We start from the raw sequence: 20,857 nt of genomic DNA, 5'->3' as shown, positions 1-20,857 counted from the left end.
TGTGTGTGTGTGTGTGCGCGTGCGTGCGTGTAGAGCGATTCAGACCAAACTATACTGGACCGATCTTTATTAAATTTGACATGAGAGTTCCTGGGTATGATATCCCCATACGTTTTTTTCATTGTTTTGATAAATGTCTTTGATGACGTCATATCCGGTTTTTCGTGAAAGTTGAGGCGGCACTGTCACGCCCTCATTTTTTAACCAAATTGGTTGACATTTTGGTCAAGTAATGTTCGACGAAGCCTGGACTTCGGTATTGCATTTCAGCTTGGTGGCTTAAAATTTAATTAATGACTTTGGTCATTAAAAATCTGAAAATTGTAAAAAAAAATTTTTTTTATAAAACTATCCAAATTTACGTTCATCTTATTCTCCATCATTTGCTGATTCCAAAAACATATAAATATGTTATATTTGGATTAAAAACAAGCTCTAAAAATTAAATATATAAAAATTATTATCAAAATTAAATTTTCGAAATCAATTTAAAAACACTTTCATCTTATTCCTTGTCGGTTCCTGATTCCAAAAACATATAGATATGATATGTTTGGATTGAAAACACGCTCAGAAAGTTAAAACGAAGAGAGGTACAGAAAAGCGTGCTATCCTTCTCAGCGCAACTACTACCCCGCTCTTGTCAATTTCACTGCCTTTGCCATGAGCGGTGGACTGACGATGCTACGAGTATACGGTCTTGCTGCGTCGCATTGCGTTCAGTTTCATTCTGTGAGTTCGACAGCTACTTGACTAAATGTTGTATTTTCGCCTTACGCGACTTGTTTGATAAATGTCTTTGATGACGTCATATCCGGCTTTTCGTGAAAGTTGAGGCGGCACTGTCACGCTCTCATTTTTCAACCAAATTGGTTGAAATTTTGGTCAAGTAATCTTCGACGAAGCCCGGACTTCGGTATTGCATTTCAGCTTGGTGGCTTAAAATTAATTAATGACTTTGGTCATTAAAAATCTGAAAATTGTAAAAAAAAATAAAAAATTATAAAATTTACGTTTATCTTATTCTTCATCATTTTCGGATTCTAAAAACATATAAATATGTTATATTTGGATTAAAAACAAGCTCTGAAAATTAAAAAAAATTAAAATTAGTATCAAAATTAAATTGTCCAAATCAATTTAAAAACAATTTCATCTTATTCCTTGTCGGTTCCTGATTCCAAAAAATATATAGATATGATATGTTTGGATTAAAAACACGCTCAGAAATTGTTTACCTGTACCAACAGGTGTAGAACTCCCTGTTTCTTTGATATTGTCAATGTTTCGGCTCGTGTTGATCCTGGGATCAACTGAATTTCTTGTGTCTACTTAGATCGGAGTACAACATTCGGATTAAGCAAAGCAAAGCCCACGACCAGCTGAGTGTCTCGCGACTGGGGTGGGCTGTGATTGACCGTTGACCTCACCCCGGCATTGAAACAACAGAAGTGGAGGGGGTTATGACAAAGCAACTCTCCCGCTGAGAGGGACAGTTAGACACCGACACTTGGTACCTTTTTGTATCAGTGAACGAGCGCGGGCAGCCTCTACTGGAAGCGCTCTGGAGATAATGATAGGGTTTACTCTGTCGAGTCTTCATATCGAACCATTATTCTTGCGTGCTCCGCCGCTGGTGTTATGCAATATGTCTAGGTTTCACAAGAATTCCTTGTTTTGGTCACCGACACACTGAACATTTCTGTACGCGAAGAACTGTCACCATTGCATTTATTTTGCTCTTTTTCTCATTTTGTTCATGTTGTTTGAACACCGTGTTAACTATTTACAGGAACTTCGTAACTTGTTACTAAAACTAAAAGTTCCGCAGCAGAATTGTCACTGCATATGACATTTTGTTATTTCTTGCAATGTTTATAATTGTTACTCGTTCTTCTCACTCTCTTCGTGTTGTTTTTACACTTTGCAAATAGTTGTGTTTGTGTGTGCTGTAAGTTCCTCACGAAACACATTTTCCGCCACTCTGGATTTGACATAATTTTAAAAATAGTCGGGTCTTCTTTGTTTGAATTCTTCGCACTCTGTTCATATACATGTTACTCTGTATGTCTTCTTTGCAATAAAATGGGTATCTTTTACTCAAAGTTTCTCAACAGGGAGATCTTGCAGTGCATGTAACATTTCGTACTTTCGTACAGTATTCTTTGTTAGCTCATTTGTGATCTTTTGCTCAAAGTTCTTCAACAGGGAGATCCAGCCCCATTGCATTTGACAATTTTCAATCTTTATTCGTCTGTTTATTTTTTGTTCGACTAATAACTTCATTGTTCTTCATTGCAAAACGTTGGGTGATCTTTTACTGCCTGCAGTGATGACCATATCACCAAGAAAATTACATGGTAATTTGCATCAAGATTGCAGTATATTTCAGCCGGCCAATGATTGACAGTGCACTGCATCAGATCTGCTCTCATTGCTTTACTTATCATTGCAAGGCTCAGAACAATTCATGGGAGCAGTGAGCTGTTTTATGCTATGACATAACTGAACCCAAGTGACCTGGATACCATTTTATTTTATAAGGAACATCGCTTTGATGGTTTTATGTTATGTGCAGATTGCTCATTGTCATAATACATTAGTTGGGTGGCTGCTTCATCCGAGTCACCTTGTGTTACATGTTACTGTGATTATGTGTGGATTGGTGCTTCCTCCTTTTTAGTCACTTTTCTTCCACTGATGATACCGTGATTGAAGTTGCATTGCTGCTCCCACCTTTGATTCCCGTTTCAGTCGTTCATTTTTCTGTATATGAGTGGATTGGGGTAATTCAAATGACATAGTATACATTAATCAACATTAGACAATCAATGCCTTCAATACAGCAATTGCAGGCAGGATCAGGACATTTCCCATGGATGAATGCGTTCATATCATTGATTAAATTTGCGCATATTGCGCAAGTGAAACTTTACAACGAAGGGGTTATTTTTTCAGTCATTTGAATTTAACAAATATTTTGATAGCTGTTGTGCATGAACTTTAGTTCGTCCACGACCATTCTACAAAGTTTCGAGTCTATAGGTAAAATGGTCGGACATTTACCTTTTCTCCAAAACTGAGGTGTTATCAAATTACACCTCCGAAATTGTCAATGGCGCGGAAGCTTTCCTGAATAGGTATGACCTTGACTAACCCAGCTCTAACTGCTTTCTTCAGGTCACCAATGATCTAGGGGATGAGGCGTGTGTTTGTGCATACTCTAAAAATACGACTATGGCTGCACCATTGGAACCCCTTTCATGACCTCTGAAAGTAATGAAAATGAAAAAAAAAATGAAAATGAAATGACCGTGCCTAAACATGGCAAAATACGGTATAAAGGAGTTAGTTTGATTTTACGTTGGAACGTTCTTTTATGCGGAGTTCCATTCTACGTTTTCAAAGTCGCACACACAACTAATCCCCCCCCCCCCCCCCCCCATGTTCTACAACATGTTTTGGCCCTGTTGATCTCTGATCAACCCTTTTTTCTTGTCTGTAGTGCATTTACGCAGCCAATCCGGCAAACTATCTTTTTTCGCTCACATAAATACGCCAACCGAGAGTGGTCTATCGATTGTAGGAAACATAAGGCCACCACAGAAAATAATTGTCTCAAAAGAAAAAAAAAAGACTTTTGTGGTGTCATGAAAATATTGGTTGTCAGCTGCGTCAGCTGACGTTGACAAAAGAAGAAGAAAATAATGGCTATGAAAGCGATGAACAACGGAGTTCGGCTGTTAACTATTTGGAAGAAAATTTGAAAAAAGTGAACGTTCCAAAACACTGACTGAAACATTACCCTTGGTTCTACAATAAAGGACTTATGTTTAGTGATGTTATTGTCTAAAACTTGGAAACGCCAACGCGCTGACTGTAGGTTCTAACAATGTTTGAACCACTGAGGTCAATTAACATGCATCTGACGTCCAGCGAGATAAGGACACATCAGCTGTCGCAAAGTGTGCTGAAACCTGATGCAAGGTACAAAAGCAAATTTCCACAGGAAGGTGGCTTTGAAGGCACTTTTGTTTTTGCTTTGCAGAGAACATCTACCGATGTTGATATTAAGCTCGCTAACGCATGCATCTGCTTACCTATGTGGGCGCCTAATGCTGAATATTCAAAATGTTAACACGTGTTTCTGACATCAAAACACACACACACACACACACACACACACACACACACGCACACACACGCACATACACACACAGACACACACACACACACGCACATACACACACACACACACCGTGCATACACACACAGTGGGATATTCTCAAATAGCACACTATTGCACCATTTTGCATCTTTGGACAAAATTATTTCCGGGCCACCAAAGCCTGCTTGGTTTGTTGCATTTCAGATTCAGAGGTACACAATAACGTGCTATTGGAGATACAGCCAGCCGCATTGAAACCACAAACTGACGACTACATTGTGTGAAAAAAGGAAAGTGGGTCACACGGGTCCACGATGGCTCAGGGATGGAATAAGTTTCAAGTTACCATCAAACCAAGGAACATCTCAGACTATACAAGACATAAAAACATCATTTTCTTTTCACTTTTTCATATGAGGGTTTGACAGTATTTCGGTGTGTGTGTGCTTGTTGTTGTCGTAGTGGTTGTTGTTGTTGTTGTTGTTGTTGTTGTTGTTGTTGTTGTTGTTGACATCTTTGTCATAAAGCTGTAGACCATGTGACCACGTCATACAGACAACTTAACCCTCTCATAACGACGGGGACAGAAAACGGAGCAACTCGTGTAAATCTGGTACGACACAGCAAGCCATGTAGTATTCTCTATATCTGCCCACAGGCGGAAGGTATCGTCCACTGGACTACTACTATCACAGAAAGACTAGCCCACAGGCGGAAGGTATCGTCCACTGGACTACTACTATCACAGAAATTCTGTGATAGTAGTAGTCCAGTGGACGATACCTTCCGCCTGTGGTCTGCCTCGGTTTTCTTTTTTGACAACGCGGGCAGCACGCTAGTTGCTGGCGGTGTGGCAAGGAGAGCAGAGAGCGGCGGCGTAGCGATGTCAGTTTTCTTCCTCTGTCATCTTTCTGATTCCGCCTCGTTGATCTTGTATAAACTCCACACTGAACAAAAACACACCATTAGATAGTTCTGACGATCGACCTTGGGTACTTCACAGTCATAGGGTCGAATTTGTCCAACCAATTTTGTTTTAATTAAAAACTTAGATTAAATTTGATTCATCCTAAAATGTTTCTCTTCTCATTCGAGGGACGTAACCACTCGGTACACGTTTTCGAAGAAATCGAATTTTGAAGTGAAATCTATTAAATATCACCACCAATGTCCTTCACATGCTTTCACTGACATGCTTTTCGTCCTTAAATAAGTTCACTTCTTTAATTTGATCAGGAAACAACATATCAGTGTCGAGTATAGATCGAGGCGGAAAGGTGAGAGAGGCGGAAAGGTGACATGTCGTTACGGCAGACAGCGGGTTGTGGGGATGTTACTGGTAGGCGGAGTGTGTGAATCAAGATGGCGCGGCGCAGTGGAATGTTCTGGGTGTGCGCCCTCTTGGCCACGGTTGGAGGGATTTACCTGATCAAGCATTTCACAATGTACCCAGATACAGGTAAGGAAAACTTTGACCTTTAGCTAGTTAGTAGCGGTGTGCCGAAGTGTTTTCACTGTTGTTGTTATTGCGCGGATTAAATGTGAAAAAACACAACCCAACACGAATAAAACCCAGGCTGTATCAACCGCACGTAGCGATTCGTGCCAAGACACGCCAACAGGCACCTCTCTGTCTGTCTGTGTCTCTGTTCCTGTCTCCCGATCCATTTCTCTCTCTCTTTATATTTTGTGTGTGGTAGTAGATTGTTCCTGTTTTTAGGACGAGGTCAAGGTGCCAAATAAGTGTATCTACATGCTTGTTTGTGTACCCTCGTTAAATATAGAATTGTCTGTCTCTGTCTCTCTTTCACTCAATCTCACTCACCCCGCTCCCGCTCTCTCTCTCTCTGTCTGTCTCTGACGCTGACTGCCCTCAGGGGCCTGTTGATAACAGGACTGATCAGCGCACAACACAGTGGTCTGCCAACATGATACCCCCCCACTTCGCCCCCCATGCTTCGCAGCGTGACGAACTATGGCATTCCATTTGTCAAATAATTATTTGGATACTTTTTCATGGTTTTTTCACCAATTCTAGCTAAATAGTCATTATTTAGAAGCTCATGTGCTAAATAAGTAATTGTTTATAAACAAATGTAAAACAATTCTAAATAATTTTTTGTTTACGTAAACCATTCATTATTACACCCCCGGTATAGGGGTGTGTACAAGTATAGGTTTCACTCGATGTGTTTGTTTGTTTGTGTGTGTGTGTTTGTGTTCGCAGATCTCAAGAATGAACGGACCGATCGTCACCAAACTTGGTGAACAGGTTCTATACATTCCTGAGACGGTCCTTACAAAAATTGGGACCAGTCAAACACACGGTTAGGGAGTTATTGGTGGATTAAGATTAAGAGTGACATATTAGTCCATGAGTGTGCTTCCTCCGAGAGACCAGTGTGAACGATCGCCACCGCTTCTGGCCCCGTCTCCTTTTGTGTTCCTTAGCGAAACTGTGACATAATGTTTGTATCACTAGCTTGTTACAGGGCCAGAATCGGGGGTTATCACTCAATAGCGGTCGGCCTGTCCAATAAAAAATTAAACTTTCTGAATATTTCAAATATTTACTCTTTTCTCGCATTGCTTTTTATGGGCAAAGAAGGCTATCCTCTTGCGTTGTTACTCCATTGTTTATCTAACCAAACATTCTTTAAATCGCATCTACTCGGTCGAAAGACAGCCCCATCCAAGAATGTGACACAACAAGCCGAATCTATTAAACCACGTAATCAACTTACCCACATTGCACCAGTTAGCGTATCCTTCTTCTATATAATACTTATTAACCTTGCCAGCTATCTGATCTGCCTTGCTGGCGACATTCACCCGAACCCTGGACCGTCACGAACTAAGAAACCTAGCGAGCTATCTGTTGTACACATAAATGCTAGAAGTATCAGAAACAAATTAGATATAATAGAAACAGAGACTAGTACCCACGATATTATAACGATCTCAGAGACATGGCTTTCGGAGACCACGTCTAACGACGACATTCATCTTAAAGGTTATCACCCCCCAATTCGTAAAGACAGACCTAACGACCCCCACGGCGGGGTAGCAGTATACGTGAAAAACAGTCTTGTGTGCAAACCAAGGCATGACCTTCTGATCCCCCAGCTTGAGGCCGTATGGGTTGAAACTAGATTAAACCAGGATACGTTGTTAATAGGTACATTTTATAGGCCGCCTAACTCTAATGTAGAATACTGGAAACTCATCGATCAGTCAATTAAAAATGTCGCCGCTTCAGAGCATATGTTTATTATTCTTGGTGATTTCAATTCAGATTTTACAAACAACCCGTCGCAGCATCTTCTTGATATTATCACTCTAAACAGTCTACAACAACTAGTTACACTTCCGACCCGCGTTACAGAAACAACATCGTCATGCATTGACCTTATTCTTACCTCGAGTGTAGACATCGTGCAAACCATCAACGTTCTACCCCCTATTTGCAGCGACCATTCTGTGCCATGTGCGACAATTAAGAAACACATACATAAAACTCCTGCATCTAAAAGAACAATATTTAACTATTCCAAATTAAACAAAGAAAAATTCCTTACCGAACTGAGGAAAATCGACCGGATGAGCATTGCAACGCTACACACTGTCAACGAAGCAGCCAGGTCATTTTCCGAAAAGCTGTTAAGTGTCGCAAGACTATGCATGCCAGTAAAGACAATAACTGTTCGCGATCAAGACGCACCATGGATGACAGAGGAAATTATAAAACTACGCGACAAAAAAAGATCAGTTCACGATACAGCAGTGCGACTAAACACACCTGAGGCCTGGGAACACTTTCGTATGACTCGCAATAATTATACTGACACAATTCGAAATCGGAAATTAGAATATATAAAAGAATTAGACAAAAAAAGTATCCAGTGGAGATAACTTTGGTACTAAAAATTGGTGGAAACTAGTTAAATCATTCTTATCAAAGAAAGGATCAAACCCCAATGAAATTCCTCCTTTGACGTCAAACGGAACAACCTACTATACTAACCTAGAAAAAGCAAACTTGTTCAACGACTTCTTTATCCAACAGTCCATTGTCGAAGACGATATGTCAGACATTCCTGAAGTACCAAGGCTTCCTTGCAGAATAAACACTCTCACACTTTCAGTCGAAGAAGTTATAAATACGATTAACAAACTAGACAAAACAAAAGCAGTCGGTCCAGACGAAATCCACAATAGAATTTTAATTGAGAGCTGCGAAGTGATTTGTGACAGCCTAACTGCACTGTTTAATCGGTCTTTACGTGAAGGACTTTTTCCGTCAGTTTGGAAAATAGCCCACGTTTCACCAGTTCATAAAAAGGGAAACAAAGATACATGTAGTAATTATCGTCCAATCTCCCTCCTAAGCTGTGTTGGCAAAACACTAGAGAAATGCATACAAATTCATGTCTTTGACTACTTAACACAAGACAATATCATTACAGAGTCGCAGTCCGGTTTCATCCCTGGAGACTCAACTGTTTACCAGCTTCTTACAATATACAATGACATATGCAAATCACTCGATAATAGAATAACTACCCAAGCAATCTTCTTTGATATATCCAAAGCATTCGATAGAGTTTGGCACCGGGGCTTATTGCATAAACTCGAAGCCGTTGGAATTAATGGGCCATTATTAAACTGGTTTACAGACTACCTAACAGATCGAAAGCAAGCAGTTGTATTAAAAGGCAGTAAATCAACTTATCTTCCAGTAGTAGCGGGAGTTCCTCAAGGATCAGTGCTTGGACCTTTGCTTTTCCTAATTTATGTAAACGACATTGTACGTGACATAGAATCTACGATTAAGCTTTTTGCTGACGACACTAGCATGTACTTGTCTTTAGCCAATCACAACATCCGTGCCGAAATTTTAAACTCAGATCTTGAAAAAATTGTAAATTGGGCAGAAACATGGAAGGTAGCATTTAACCATGCAAAAACTGAATTGGTTAACTTTTGTACACAAAGAACCCCTGATATCGCAGATCTAAACTTTGGCAATACCATCCTTGAAAGTTCCCAAAATCACAAGCACTTAGGAATAATAATACAAAACAACTGTAAATGGGATGAACATATAAAATCTCTTGTTGCAAAGTGCAGAACTCTCGTAGCTTGCTTGCGTACATACAAATATAGACTGAGTCGAAAATCATTGGAAATTATGTTTAAATCCTTCATTCTACCACACTTTGATTATTGCGACATAATATGGGACAATTGTAGCAAAACCCTAACAGATGAACTCGAAAAGTTAAACCTAGATGCAATACGAACAATCATCGGAGCTATCCGCGGAACCAGTCACTTTAAGCTTTACGGAGAATCTGGACTCCAATCATTATCTGAAAGGCGTAACCGTCATAAACTAACAATGTTCCATAAAATTATTCACGACAAGACCCCCCCCATACCTACAAGCAGCACTCCCACCTCTCGTAGCAGCCAACAACCCCTACCACAGACGCCGCCCCTTAGAACGACGTATACCCCCACATCGAACAGAAACGTACAAAACATCCTTTTTTATATTTAGTCAAGTTTTGACTAAATATTTTAACATCGAGGGGGAATCGAAACGAGGGTCGTGGTGTATGTGCGTGTGTGTGTGTGTCTGTGTGTCTGTGTGTGTGTGTGTGTAGAGCGATTCAGACTAAACTACTGGACCGATCTTTATGAAATGTGACATGAGAGTTCCTGGGTATGAAATCCCCATACGTTTTTTTCATTTTTTTGATAAATGTCTTTGATGACGTCATATCCGGCTTTTCGTGAAAGTTGAGGCGGCACTGTCACGCCCTCATTTTTCAACCAAATTGGTTGAAATTTTGGTCAAGTAATCTTCGACGAAGCCCGGACTTCGGTATTGCATTTCAGCTTGGTGGCTTAAAAATTAATTAATGACTTTGGTCATTAAAAATCTGAAAATTGTAAAAAAAAAAATTTTTTTATAAAACGATCCACATTTACGTTCATCTTATTCTCCATCATTTGCTGATTCCAAAAACATATAAATATGTTATATTTGGATTAAAAACAAGCTCTGAAAATTAAATATATAAATATTATTATCAAAATTAAATTGTCGAAATCAATTTAAAAACACTTTCATCTTATTCCTTGTCGGTTCCTGATTCCCAAAACATATAGATATGATATGTTTGGATTAAAAACACGCTCAGAAAGTTAAAACAAAAAGAGGTACAGAAAAGCGTGCTATCCTTCTTAGCGCAACTACTACCCCGCTCTTCTTGTCAATTTCACTGCCTTTGCCATGAGCGGTGGACTGACGATGCTACGAGTATACGGTCTTGCTGAAAAATGGCATTGCTTTCAGTTTCATTCTGTGAGTTCGACAGCTACTTGACTAAATATCAATTTTGTATTTTCGCCTTACGCGACTTGTTTTCCTTCGACAACAGTACTCTGGAACCAACTACCTGAACAAATACAGTTAACTGACTCCCTCGGGGAATTTAAACATTACTTAACAAAAGACGACACACAAATTCCCGTTTACTTCTACAGTGGCAGTCGACAAACACAAATAATCCACACAAAAATGAGACTTAATATTAGTGATCTAAAGAAAGACTTAGTTGAGCGACACCTTGCGGAAAACAGCGTATGCGACTGTGGTGATGGAACAGAAACTGCAACACACTTCTTACTAGAATGCCGTTTACACTTAGCTGCAAGAAACAACACAATCAACAAACTAACCAACAACCTCATACACACAGATATTCTACTTCATGGAAACCCCTCCTTGCAAACAAAAATTAACAAAAAAATCTTTTTAACAGTGCAGGAATTTATTGGACAGTCCGGCCGTTTCGAACAGATAAACATGTAAAGTGAAAGCAAAATCGACACGTCTACTCGTCTCTCTCTCTCTCTCTCTCTCTCTCTCTCTCTCTCTCTCTCTCTCTCTCTCTCTCTCTCTCTCTCTCTCTTCTCTCTCTCTCTCTCCCTCTTTCTCTCTCTCTCTCTCTCTCACTCTCCCCCTCTCTCCCCTCCCTCCCTCCCTCTCTCCCTCCCTATCTCTTACTCGCAAACACCATAAATATTATATATGTATTCCCAAACGGATTTTTGTTTTGATGTACAATTTTCATTCAATTTTCTTTTCATGTTTGCAAGCTTTTCATTTAAACTGTACAATAGCCGCCATTTATATTATATGTAATTTTCTAGAAATAGTGAGCACCACTATAAGCATTATGCTTGTTGTTGTTTACTCAATATGCGTTTTTTGTAAATAATGCACAAACGTTAAATAAAACAGTTTAAACCAAGAGTGACATATTAATGGTCAAAGGGAAATAACTGTCTGTCTGACTGTCTCTCTGTCTCTCTGTTTCTCTGACTTCTGACGTACGTCTGACTTCTGACTTCTGACTTCTGACTTCCGACTTCCGACTTCTGACTTCTGACTTCTGACTTCTGACTTCCGACTTCCGACTTCTGACTTCTGACTTCTGACTTCTGACGTCTGACTTCTGACTTCTGACTTCTGACTTCTGACTGTCTCTCTGTTTCTCTGTCTCTCTGACTTCTGACTTCTGACTTCCGACTTCCGACTTCCGACTTCTGACTTCTGACTTCTGACTTCCGACTTCCGACTTCTGACTTCTGACTTCCGACTTCTGACTTCTGACTTCTGACGTCTGACTTCTGACTTCTGACTTCTGACTTCTGACTTCTGACTTCTGACTGTCTCTCTGTCTCTCTGACTTCTGACGTCTGACTTCTGACTTCTGACTTCTGACCACACTTGTTAGCAGTGCCTGCTCAGTTGGTGGCAGTGAGAATGCTAAGGACGGGGGTGTTTTTCCTACCTCGGAGGAATTTCTTGTTTACCTAAACAATTCATTGTTTACGTAAATAATTAATTGTTTACGTAAATAATGATTTATTTACGTAAACAATGAATTGTTTAGGTAAACAATGAATGGTTTACGTAAACAAAAAATTATTTAGAATTGTTTTACATTGTTTATAAACAATTACTTATTTAGCACATGAGCTTCTAAATAATGCTTATTTAGCTAAAACTGGTGAAAAAAACATGAAAAAGTATCCAAATAATTATTTGACAAACGGAATGCCATAACGAACCGCCCCCGCAAGCACTCGACCTATCCAGGCCATCAGTGATCAGGGCCGGACCAAATGAGTTGTAAGGAGTTGCAAAGCAGGCGCGTGAACTAAGGGGTTCCGGGGGCATGCTCCCCCGGATAATTTTTGAAAAACGGTTAAAATCTGTGCAATCTGGTGCATTCTGGGCCTTGTTTTGAGGGTTAAGAGCAGCATTGTTTTGGTGCTAAAACTAGTAAAAGTCAAAGCAAGGTACATGCTTTTTCCAGGGGTGGGGTTCCGGAACCCCCGGAACCCCCCCCCCTGGGTCCGGCCCTGGTGATGGCTGAGTGCTCCAACCGTGATGTACCCTTCTATCCGCCACTACACCCACACGTGGTGCAACTGCCAAACGTGATGGCTAGTCAGTTGTCGACTCGCCAGTAATTACACAGTGTGTGTGTGTGTACGTGTGTGTGTGTGTGTGTGTGTGTGTGTGTGTGTGTGTGTGTGTGTGTATGTGTGTGTGTGCATGTATGTGTGTGTGTGTGTGTGTGTGTGTGTGTGTGTGTGTTCTGTCATTTTGGTGTATGTATGTGTGTTTATGTGTGTGTGTATGCAATCCTGTTCCTGAAATTTCGTAACCAAACGCCGGGGTTACCACGCGAGAAAAGCAACATTTATAGTACTGAGACTCTGCTTTCCAAGGAGTGAGTAGTGTATTCGCTCTCTTTTACTGCTGTGAAGTTATACAGTGGTGTAAAAATAGTGACGACCTGTACCACACGATGTTTCACTGATCGAAAACAGCATACACTGACAACTTGAAATTCTTCTCGGGAATGTTTTTCAGCTTTACAAATGTCGATAGCATACCCTTTCCTGCTAACTTCCCGATGAAACAGGACCAAACCTATTATTTTCTGTCCCTAAACACCACAAAATGCCCAAAGTCGAAAGATGTAGTACAAACAGGGGAGTACAACGGAACAGCCGTTTTTGTGTGCCTGTGAGCTAGCTTAGTTCACAGTTGCCGACTGACACAAATTTTCGCAGTCGGCTTTTCTTATCTCGTAACTCCACACTAAATACCCCACTTCCCCTCTGAAGTATTGATGTACAACCCATGGCACTAACATTCATGAAGTCGTTTATAACTGAGGTTGAAAAATTCGCTTCATGACGAGACAAGTATAAATGCCATTCACCCAAACTGGAAACGTCGCTGCCGTCTGCTCGCTTTGTACGGATTAGCTGTTCTCTTTTCCTCCCCTTGTTGCATCCTTGTTCTTCAGTTGTTTCTTGTTTTCCGTTGATGTTGTGTTTTGGTCTTCTGCATAAGTAGTCTTGTTCAAAATTAAAAAAACCTCAAACTTCTTTTTGTTGTATACGAATGAACTAATAAAAAGCTGTTTAACAGCTGTGTTGTCAAATCGAGTTTTTTTCCAAAGTCAGTGTGGCGCCTGCGCAAAACTAATGCGCATAAGAAACGGCGTCTGCTATCAAACCCTGAGATCAACGCATCGACGCAAAAACTGTCATTTTGTAAGTTTGGAACAACAAATAAAGGTCAGAACAGCTATATAATCGCTATTGTATTTTCATCGTAGCAATAGGGTCCGATATTTAGACTCGAACAAGTATAATGCGACTCGTCTTCGACTCGTCGGCATTATACTTGTCTCGTCTAAATATCGGACCCTATTGCTACGCTGAAAACACAATAGCTGTATATTAGTATTAGGCGACTTCAATATCGATTTGCATAAACCACAGACAGCTTGGTGCACAACTTTGTCCCTCTTTGGCCTTCAACAACTAGTTGAAACGTCAACAAGAATAACTGCATCAACAGCGACATTAATTGACCATATATATGTTCTGCGCGAACTTAGAATCCGGTTTCATTCTAGAATGGACCGGGTCCAGGTTGGAATTCTAACCCTGCGCAAGTACAGGGGTGCCATTCTAGAATGAAACCCTTGTTGCTGGTCCATTCTAGAATCGGCCGTGCGCAAGGTTGGAATTTGGGTCCAAGTTGGAATAGTCATTTCAGTTAGACTATCACACAGCCAAAGCCACAAATGTGGATTTTCTGTTTGTTTTTGTTTTTTGTGTGTTTGGTTGGGGTTTTTTCCGGTTTTTTTACACTTTACTCAAAGACATCGTGAATTGGGATTGTGATGTTCTGAAAGTGATTACGATTTTGAGAGACACTCAGCACTGATCGCTACGAACGGAAATTTCCGGACTGACAGTGTTTTGCCGATCTCGCTTGTAACTTTTAATCTTATTCATATACATGAAGTTGGTCTTCTGAATTGTGAAGATATAATGTCAACAGTGACTTTTTTTAAAACCTGTGACAACAGCTCTATAACTCACTCTGTCCTCGATCTGTTGGTCTGTCTGTCGGTTAGTCGGTCTGACCGTCTGTCTGTCTGTCTGTCAAAAAAATTGTCAAAAAACCGGACATTTCCGAGAGGGAGAAAGCGCTGACATTGCAAGCGGCCGCAACCGGCTCTCATCACAAAAACAACTGCCCTGCAAACAATACCGCCCTGGTAGTCCCCCTTGCTATGGTCTGCCTTTGTTTATTGCGTACTCAGGAGTGTCAACTTTCTTGACATGACAAAGGATTTTTTCAGGGGTAGACAAATCAGCCCCATTTTATCAAAGGGAAGGTGCAGGTGGAGATAATTCAAGGGAAGACAACTCTGTCTTACCTACAAACATTACGGCCCCCTTTATTCAAGGGTTTCATTCTAGAATGGCACCCCTGTACTTGCGCAGGGTTAGAATTCCAACCTGGACCCGGTCCATTCTAGAATGAAACCGGATTCTAAGTTCGCGCAGAACATATACACGGATAACAAAACAATGGTTTCGAATGTTAATGTGGTTAATTCTGGCATTAGTGATCATTACATGACTTGCTGCTCATGGAACTATATAATCCCAAAATGTCATAAAAAAGGACACACAACCATCGAATATTGGAGCTTTAAAAAATTTCACGAGTCTAAGTTTTTCATAGACTTATCTTCAGCTCCGTTCCATGATGTGTTTAATTGTACTGAAGCTGAGGAGGCGCTTAATTGTTTCTCACGTATACTCTACCCGATTGTTGACAACCATGCCCCTCTGAGGCAACACCCAGTAAAATCCCCTACATTACCACCATGGCTTACACCTGAGATTGTAGAAGCTATGGCACTACGTGATTTTTTGAAGGAAAATCAAAGGAAATCAGAATTTAAAGCACAACGCAATAGAGTTACCGAGTTAGTACGCCAGGCAAAAAGTAATCATTTTCATAAATTAGTTGAAGACAAAAAAGATGTTGCCACGCTTTGGCAAGCCATAAATAAAGTGTTAGGTAAATCCCAGAGAAGAAATAGCAGATTAAATAGCGCCATTTCTCCTGGCGAATTCAATGAGCACTTTCTGTGTTTGGCTGATCGATTGAAACAATCTAAAAATGTAAATGAAGAAGTCGGTTCCTGATTCCAAAAACATATAGATATGATATGTTTGGATTGAAAACACGCTCAGAAAGTTAAAACGAAGAGAGGTACAGAAAAGCGTGCTATCCTTCTCAGCGCAACTACTACCCCGCTCTTCTTGTCAATTTCACTGCCTTTGCCATGAGCGGTGGACTGACGATGCTACGAGTATACGGTCTTGCTGCGTTGCATTGCGTTCAGTTTCATTCTGTGAGTTCGACAGCTACTTGACTAAATGTTGTATTTTCGCCTTACGCGACTTGTTATTTGTTGTTGTTGATGATAGACATGGTGATAGGTTAGTAGTATAGTAAGTAACTTTCAATGTCTATTTCAAGATCAAAGTGAGCTTCCGGAACCTCACACCCACCCATAGGACATACCTATGACCAGCCATCGTACATACCAGTGACCATCCACACCGCTGTATCTGTATTGTATATCATTAAATGTCTGTGTTGCTTGTCGCTAGGTGACGAGATATCATGGAAAGCGCCACCTGACGATACAAAGGAGGAAGGAACGAGAAATGCAGTGCCACTTCTAGCACCAAGGGAGCAGCCGATGGCAAATGCAGTTCCGCTTCTCCAAACAAAGGAACAACCGATGGAAAGTGCAGTTCCGCTTCTCCAAACAAAGGAACAACAGATGGAAAGTGCGAAAAATCTGAGATGGTACGATTCTGTTTTATTTGTCTGAAGCGGTGTTTGCATGAAGTGTTGCACTTTGTGTCGCACTCTCTAATTAATTAAGCGTTGTTGACTATGAATGTAGATGTAAATGCTTGTATAACTGTGTTTTAATTTTAAATGTGTCAAGCGCAAAGAGCATAATTGTAAAGTTATGATGTTGCGCTATATAAATGCTCATTTATTATTATTATTATTTATTATTAAAAATATTGCTCAACAAATATATTCACCTTTAATACATTAACTGTTCGGGGGTGGGGGGGGGGGGGGGTGGGTGGGGAGGCGGTTGCTTGGTACAGAGCGGTCTTATACCCGTTTAACATTACTTCCCATGGGATCTAAGTCGATTCGTCTGCTACAACACGCACAGTCGTAAATAAACGAACGACAAAGCAAGCGTCTTGTGTGCACTGGAAGTATTAGATATTTATGGAGGAGGTCCCGCGATAGCACAGGTCCTGGGGTAAAATTACAGAATGTCCCCAGCGGGTCGTGTATTTGGTGTACTGAAAGATCCCCCGGGACCCTCTGGGAGAGGCTCCCGATTGCCCCGCCCCCATCCCCCGATTGCCCCGCCCCCATCCCCCGATTGCCCCGCCCCCATCCCCCGATTGCCCCGCCCCCATCCCCCGATTGCCCCGCCCCCATCCCCCGATTGCCCCGCCCCCATCCCCCGATTGCCCCGCCCCCATCCCCCGATTGCCCCGCCCCCATCCCCCGATTGCCCCGCCCCCATCCCCCGATTGCCCCGCCCCCATCCCCCGATTGCCCCGCCCCCATCCCCCGATGCATGCATTTAGTCACCCTTATACTCACGTAGTTCCCCTCCTTCCCCTGTCATATTTCAGTCGTCCCCCAGCTACGATTCCTCTCTTTCTGCGCGCGTGCTTGTGTGTGTTTGTGTGTGTGTGTGTGTGTGTGTGTGTGTGTGTGTGTGTGTGTGTGTGTGTGTGCGTGTGTGTGTGTGTGCGTGTGTGCAAAATAGATGAAACAAACAAATACACAGTCGCAGACATACTCTGATACAGACAGACAACCACGAACAGACAAAAATATGAACAGACATAAAAACACAACACTTAACAATTTTTTTTTTTTACAAAAACGAATAGCATGCATAGACACACAGACACACAGGGGTAGGCATTGTGGAACACAGCGGCACTTTTGCTGTAGACAAAGAGGGAGAGAGTAGAACGTGGGACACAGCGGCACTTTTGCTGTAGACAAAGAGAGAGAGAGAGTAGAACGTGGGCCATAGTGGCACTTTTGCTGTAGACAAAGAGAGAGAGAGAGAGAGAGAGAGAGAGAGAGAGAGAGAGAGAGAGAGAGAGAGAGAGAGAGAGAGAGAGTAGAACGTGGGACACAGCGGCACTTTTGCTGTAGACAAAGAGGGAGAGAGTAGAACGTGGGACATAGCGGCACTTTTGCTGTAGACAAAGAGGGAGAGAGTAGAACGTGGGACATAGCGGCCCTTTTGCTGTAGACAAAGAGGGAGAGAGTAGAACGTGGGACATAGCGGTACTTTTGCTGTAGACAAAGAGGGAGAGAGTAGAACGTGGGACATAGCGGCCCTTTTGCTGTAGACAAAGAGGGAGAGAGTAGAACGTGGGACATAGCGGCCCTTTTGCTGTAGACAAAGAGGGAGAGAGTAGAACGTGGGACATAGCGGCACTTTTGCTGTAGACAAAGAGGGAGAGAGTAGAACGTGGGACATAGCGGCACTTTTGCTGTAGACAAAGAGGGAGAGAGTAGAACGTGGGACATAGCGGCACTTTTGCTGTAGACAAAGAGGGAGAGAGTAGAACCTGGGACATAGCGGCACTTTTGCTGTAGACAAAGAGGGAGAGAGTAGAACGTGGGACACAGTGGCACTTTTGCTGTAGACAAAGAGGGAGTAGAACGCTGGGGACTTCGCAAAAGGAGGAGTTCAGAAACTTGGCGCAGACCATCCGGGAGGATACAGCTTTTGCACTCATGTAGGCGCAGGTGGTGGTCGTGCTATTTGCACAGCTAATGTTATGCAGCATTATTCAAACATAAAATCACCCAGCCAGATTCTCCATTTTGTTGTTGAATGGAGATCCCCTGCCCTTCATTCTTGACTTTCAATGCAAACGACAATAGTTTCCAAGGCGACGTATTGGGGTGCGTCGCAATTTGTGTTCCGCGCCCAGTGTGCATTGTGGGTAATTCAATACACGATTGACACGCACTTCGTTCAAATAGTTATTTTCAAGATTTGCTCTGTAAATTTATTAGCGCACTGTGAGTCTTTCAGCCGAGCGAATGAATCATTTAATTGATTAATTCATTCATTCGCTCGGCTTCCTGACGAGTGGACGTAAACTGATTCTATCAAGATTAGTTTTGTGTGAATATTTGTTTGTCTGTTCACTTAAAAGATGGCCAATTACTGTCATTATCGCAGCTGCGTTAAGCACCAATAGAAAGGAGGGGGCAGTAATCCTGTGACATAACACCCCTGGGGGTGGTAATTAGGACCGAGCAACAGGTACAGGCACATGAAATAACATGACAAAATATGAACTCAATAAAACCGTTTAAACTCAATCCCTCTTTATCACCACTTAAAACCACAGGCACCTTAACCTATAACCTTAGGGCACCTACCCTTGCGCATTGCGCATTGCGGGAAATGTTAGGGTCAAGCATCATTGTTTGGTGATGTGGAGACGATAAGCTACATGCCACTAACATGGTGGATGAGAAGAATCTGCTCAAATCGAAAGACGAGGCACAGCCTCAGTGGCGCATGGAATCTGTCAGAAAAACGCTCCTGCTTTCAGCCGCGGGAAATGTAGGGTCAAGCATCATTTGGTTATGTGGAGAAGATAAGCTACATGTCACAAACACGGAGGATGAGTAGGGGCACAGGCAAGGCAATGCAAAGGGCGGATGAATACGCTGTCTGGAAATTGGAGTGCGCTAACAGTTTTAAGCGCATTGCCATTAGCCAATCAACTGTTTCACACCAGTCATGTGACACCAATACTTACTGACAATTAATATCATTATTATTATCATTAAAAGTAGAACGCCCAAACTCTTGTTTGGTGTCGTCTATGCAACCTCCATCACAGAACTGTGTAGCTCTGTTGGCATTTTTTAAATCTGTACCCTGCCTAACTTTGGAAGCCCTTCCCACTCATACACTAGTACCAGCCCTGAATACTCCATCACCAGCACCACTACTAGGACTAACGCAGACAAGTTAAGCCATTCTCCGTTAGGCTGATAGTACCGTAGTGGTAGTCAGAGGTTGCTGAGAGGAGGTAAATTCAGTGCCACAATCGACATCAGAGGTGCAACGATAAAGTGATCAGTGCAATGGGACACAAGGCACGTATTTGTGAACAGTACATGAATCAAAGCCGACCCCGTAAAGAAGATTGTACTGGTACTCAAGGGTTGCGTAAGTTGCACAACCGGGTCATAGGTCCCGGCCTAATTAACCTAGACAAGTTAAGGCGATGTGAGGCACTAAAATCACCAACATTAAACTAGGAGAATACATGGAATAACTTAGTTTTCTGGGTAGTTATTGAAGTGACTTATGAAAAGAAATGAAAAATATGTGAATACTACAGGACATAGACTGCCGTTGCTATGGAAACTGGCTTAAACAGCGCCTTATTGGATTTCTAGGAAACGGTTTTACAGCAACATCATACATCAGAAATGCTTTATATTTGGCACAAAGAAACACATGACTTTTATCTACAATCCTATAGAACGATTTTTTGAGAAAAGACTACAGTTGAATTTATATGCGGTTAGAAATTCATTAATCCTTATTGCAAATATTGTATATAAATTCAACTGTAGTCTTTAATAAAAATATCGTTCTATATGATTGTAGATAAAAGTCATGTGTATCTCTGTGCCAAGTATCATGCATTTCTGATGTATGATTTCGCTGTAAAACCGTTTCCTAGAAATCCAATATGGTGGCTGTTTCCATAACAACGGCGATCTGTGTCCGTTAATATTTACAAATTGTTCATTCATTGTTATAAGTCACTTCAAATTACTTACTACCAAGAAAACTAGGTTATTCCATGTATTCTCCAAGTTTAAATTTTAGTGCCACACATCGCCTTAACGGTTTGCAGGTACTGTAGTAAGCGTGGCATCGTCCGTACGGAGTCGGGCTTTCATTGAGGACATTTCACAAGGATGAGGATGGCTAACTTGTTACAATGACCGTCTCTGTGACAGGCTGGTGGAGAAGCGACCAGTGGATTACAAGTGCGGCAAGAAGGTCAGACTGCCCAACTACCGGTCAACAGATTCCTGGACCTACTGCGCTGACCCCGCCTTTCTGCCCACCAAGCCCTGCCTCGTCTACTCCTTCGGGTAAG

The 20,857-nt window shown here is 41.6% G+C and overlaps 1 protein-coding gene across 1 annotated transcript in view; it reads left to right on the top strand.

The window, feature by feature from the left end:
• Positions 1-5,089: 5,089 nt before the first annotated feature.
• Positions 5,090-20,857, top strand: part of LOC138976768 (probable methyltransferase-like protein 24) — a 39,870-nt gene continuing 24,102 nt past the window's right edge. The window contains exons 1-3 of the mRNA XM_070349655.1: positions 5,090-5,627; positions 16,253-16,454; positions 20,715-20,852. Coding sequence (XP_070205756.1) covers positions 5,531-5,627; positions 16,253-16,454; positions 20,715-20,852 — 437 coding nt within the window. The 5' untranslated portion in view covers positions 5,090-5,530. The remainder of the gene's footprint in view (positions 5,628-16,252; positions 16,455-20,714; positions 20,853-20,857) is intronic.

The sequence above is a fragment of the Littorina saxatilis genome, linkage group LG9 (genome assembly GCF_037325665.1).
Source record: "Littorina saxatilis isolate snail1 linkage group LG9, US_GU_Lsax_2.0, whole genome shotgun sequence".
Classification (NCBI taxonomy): Eukaryota; Metazoa; Mollusca; class Gastropoda; order Littorinimorpha; family Littorinidae; genus Littorina; species Littorina saxatilis.
This window is presented reverse-complemented; position numbering and strand designations above follow the sequence as displayed.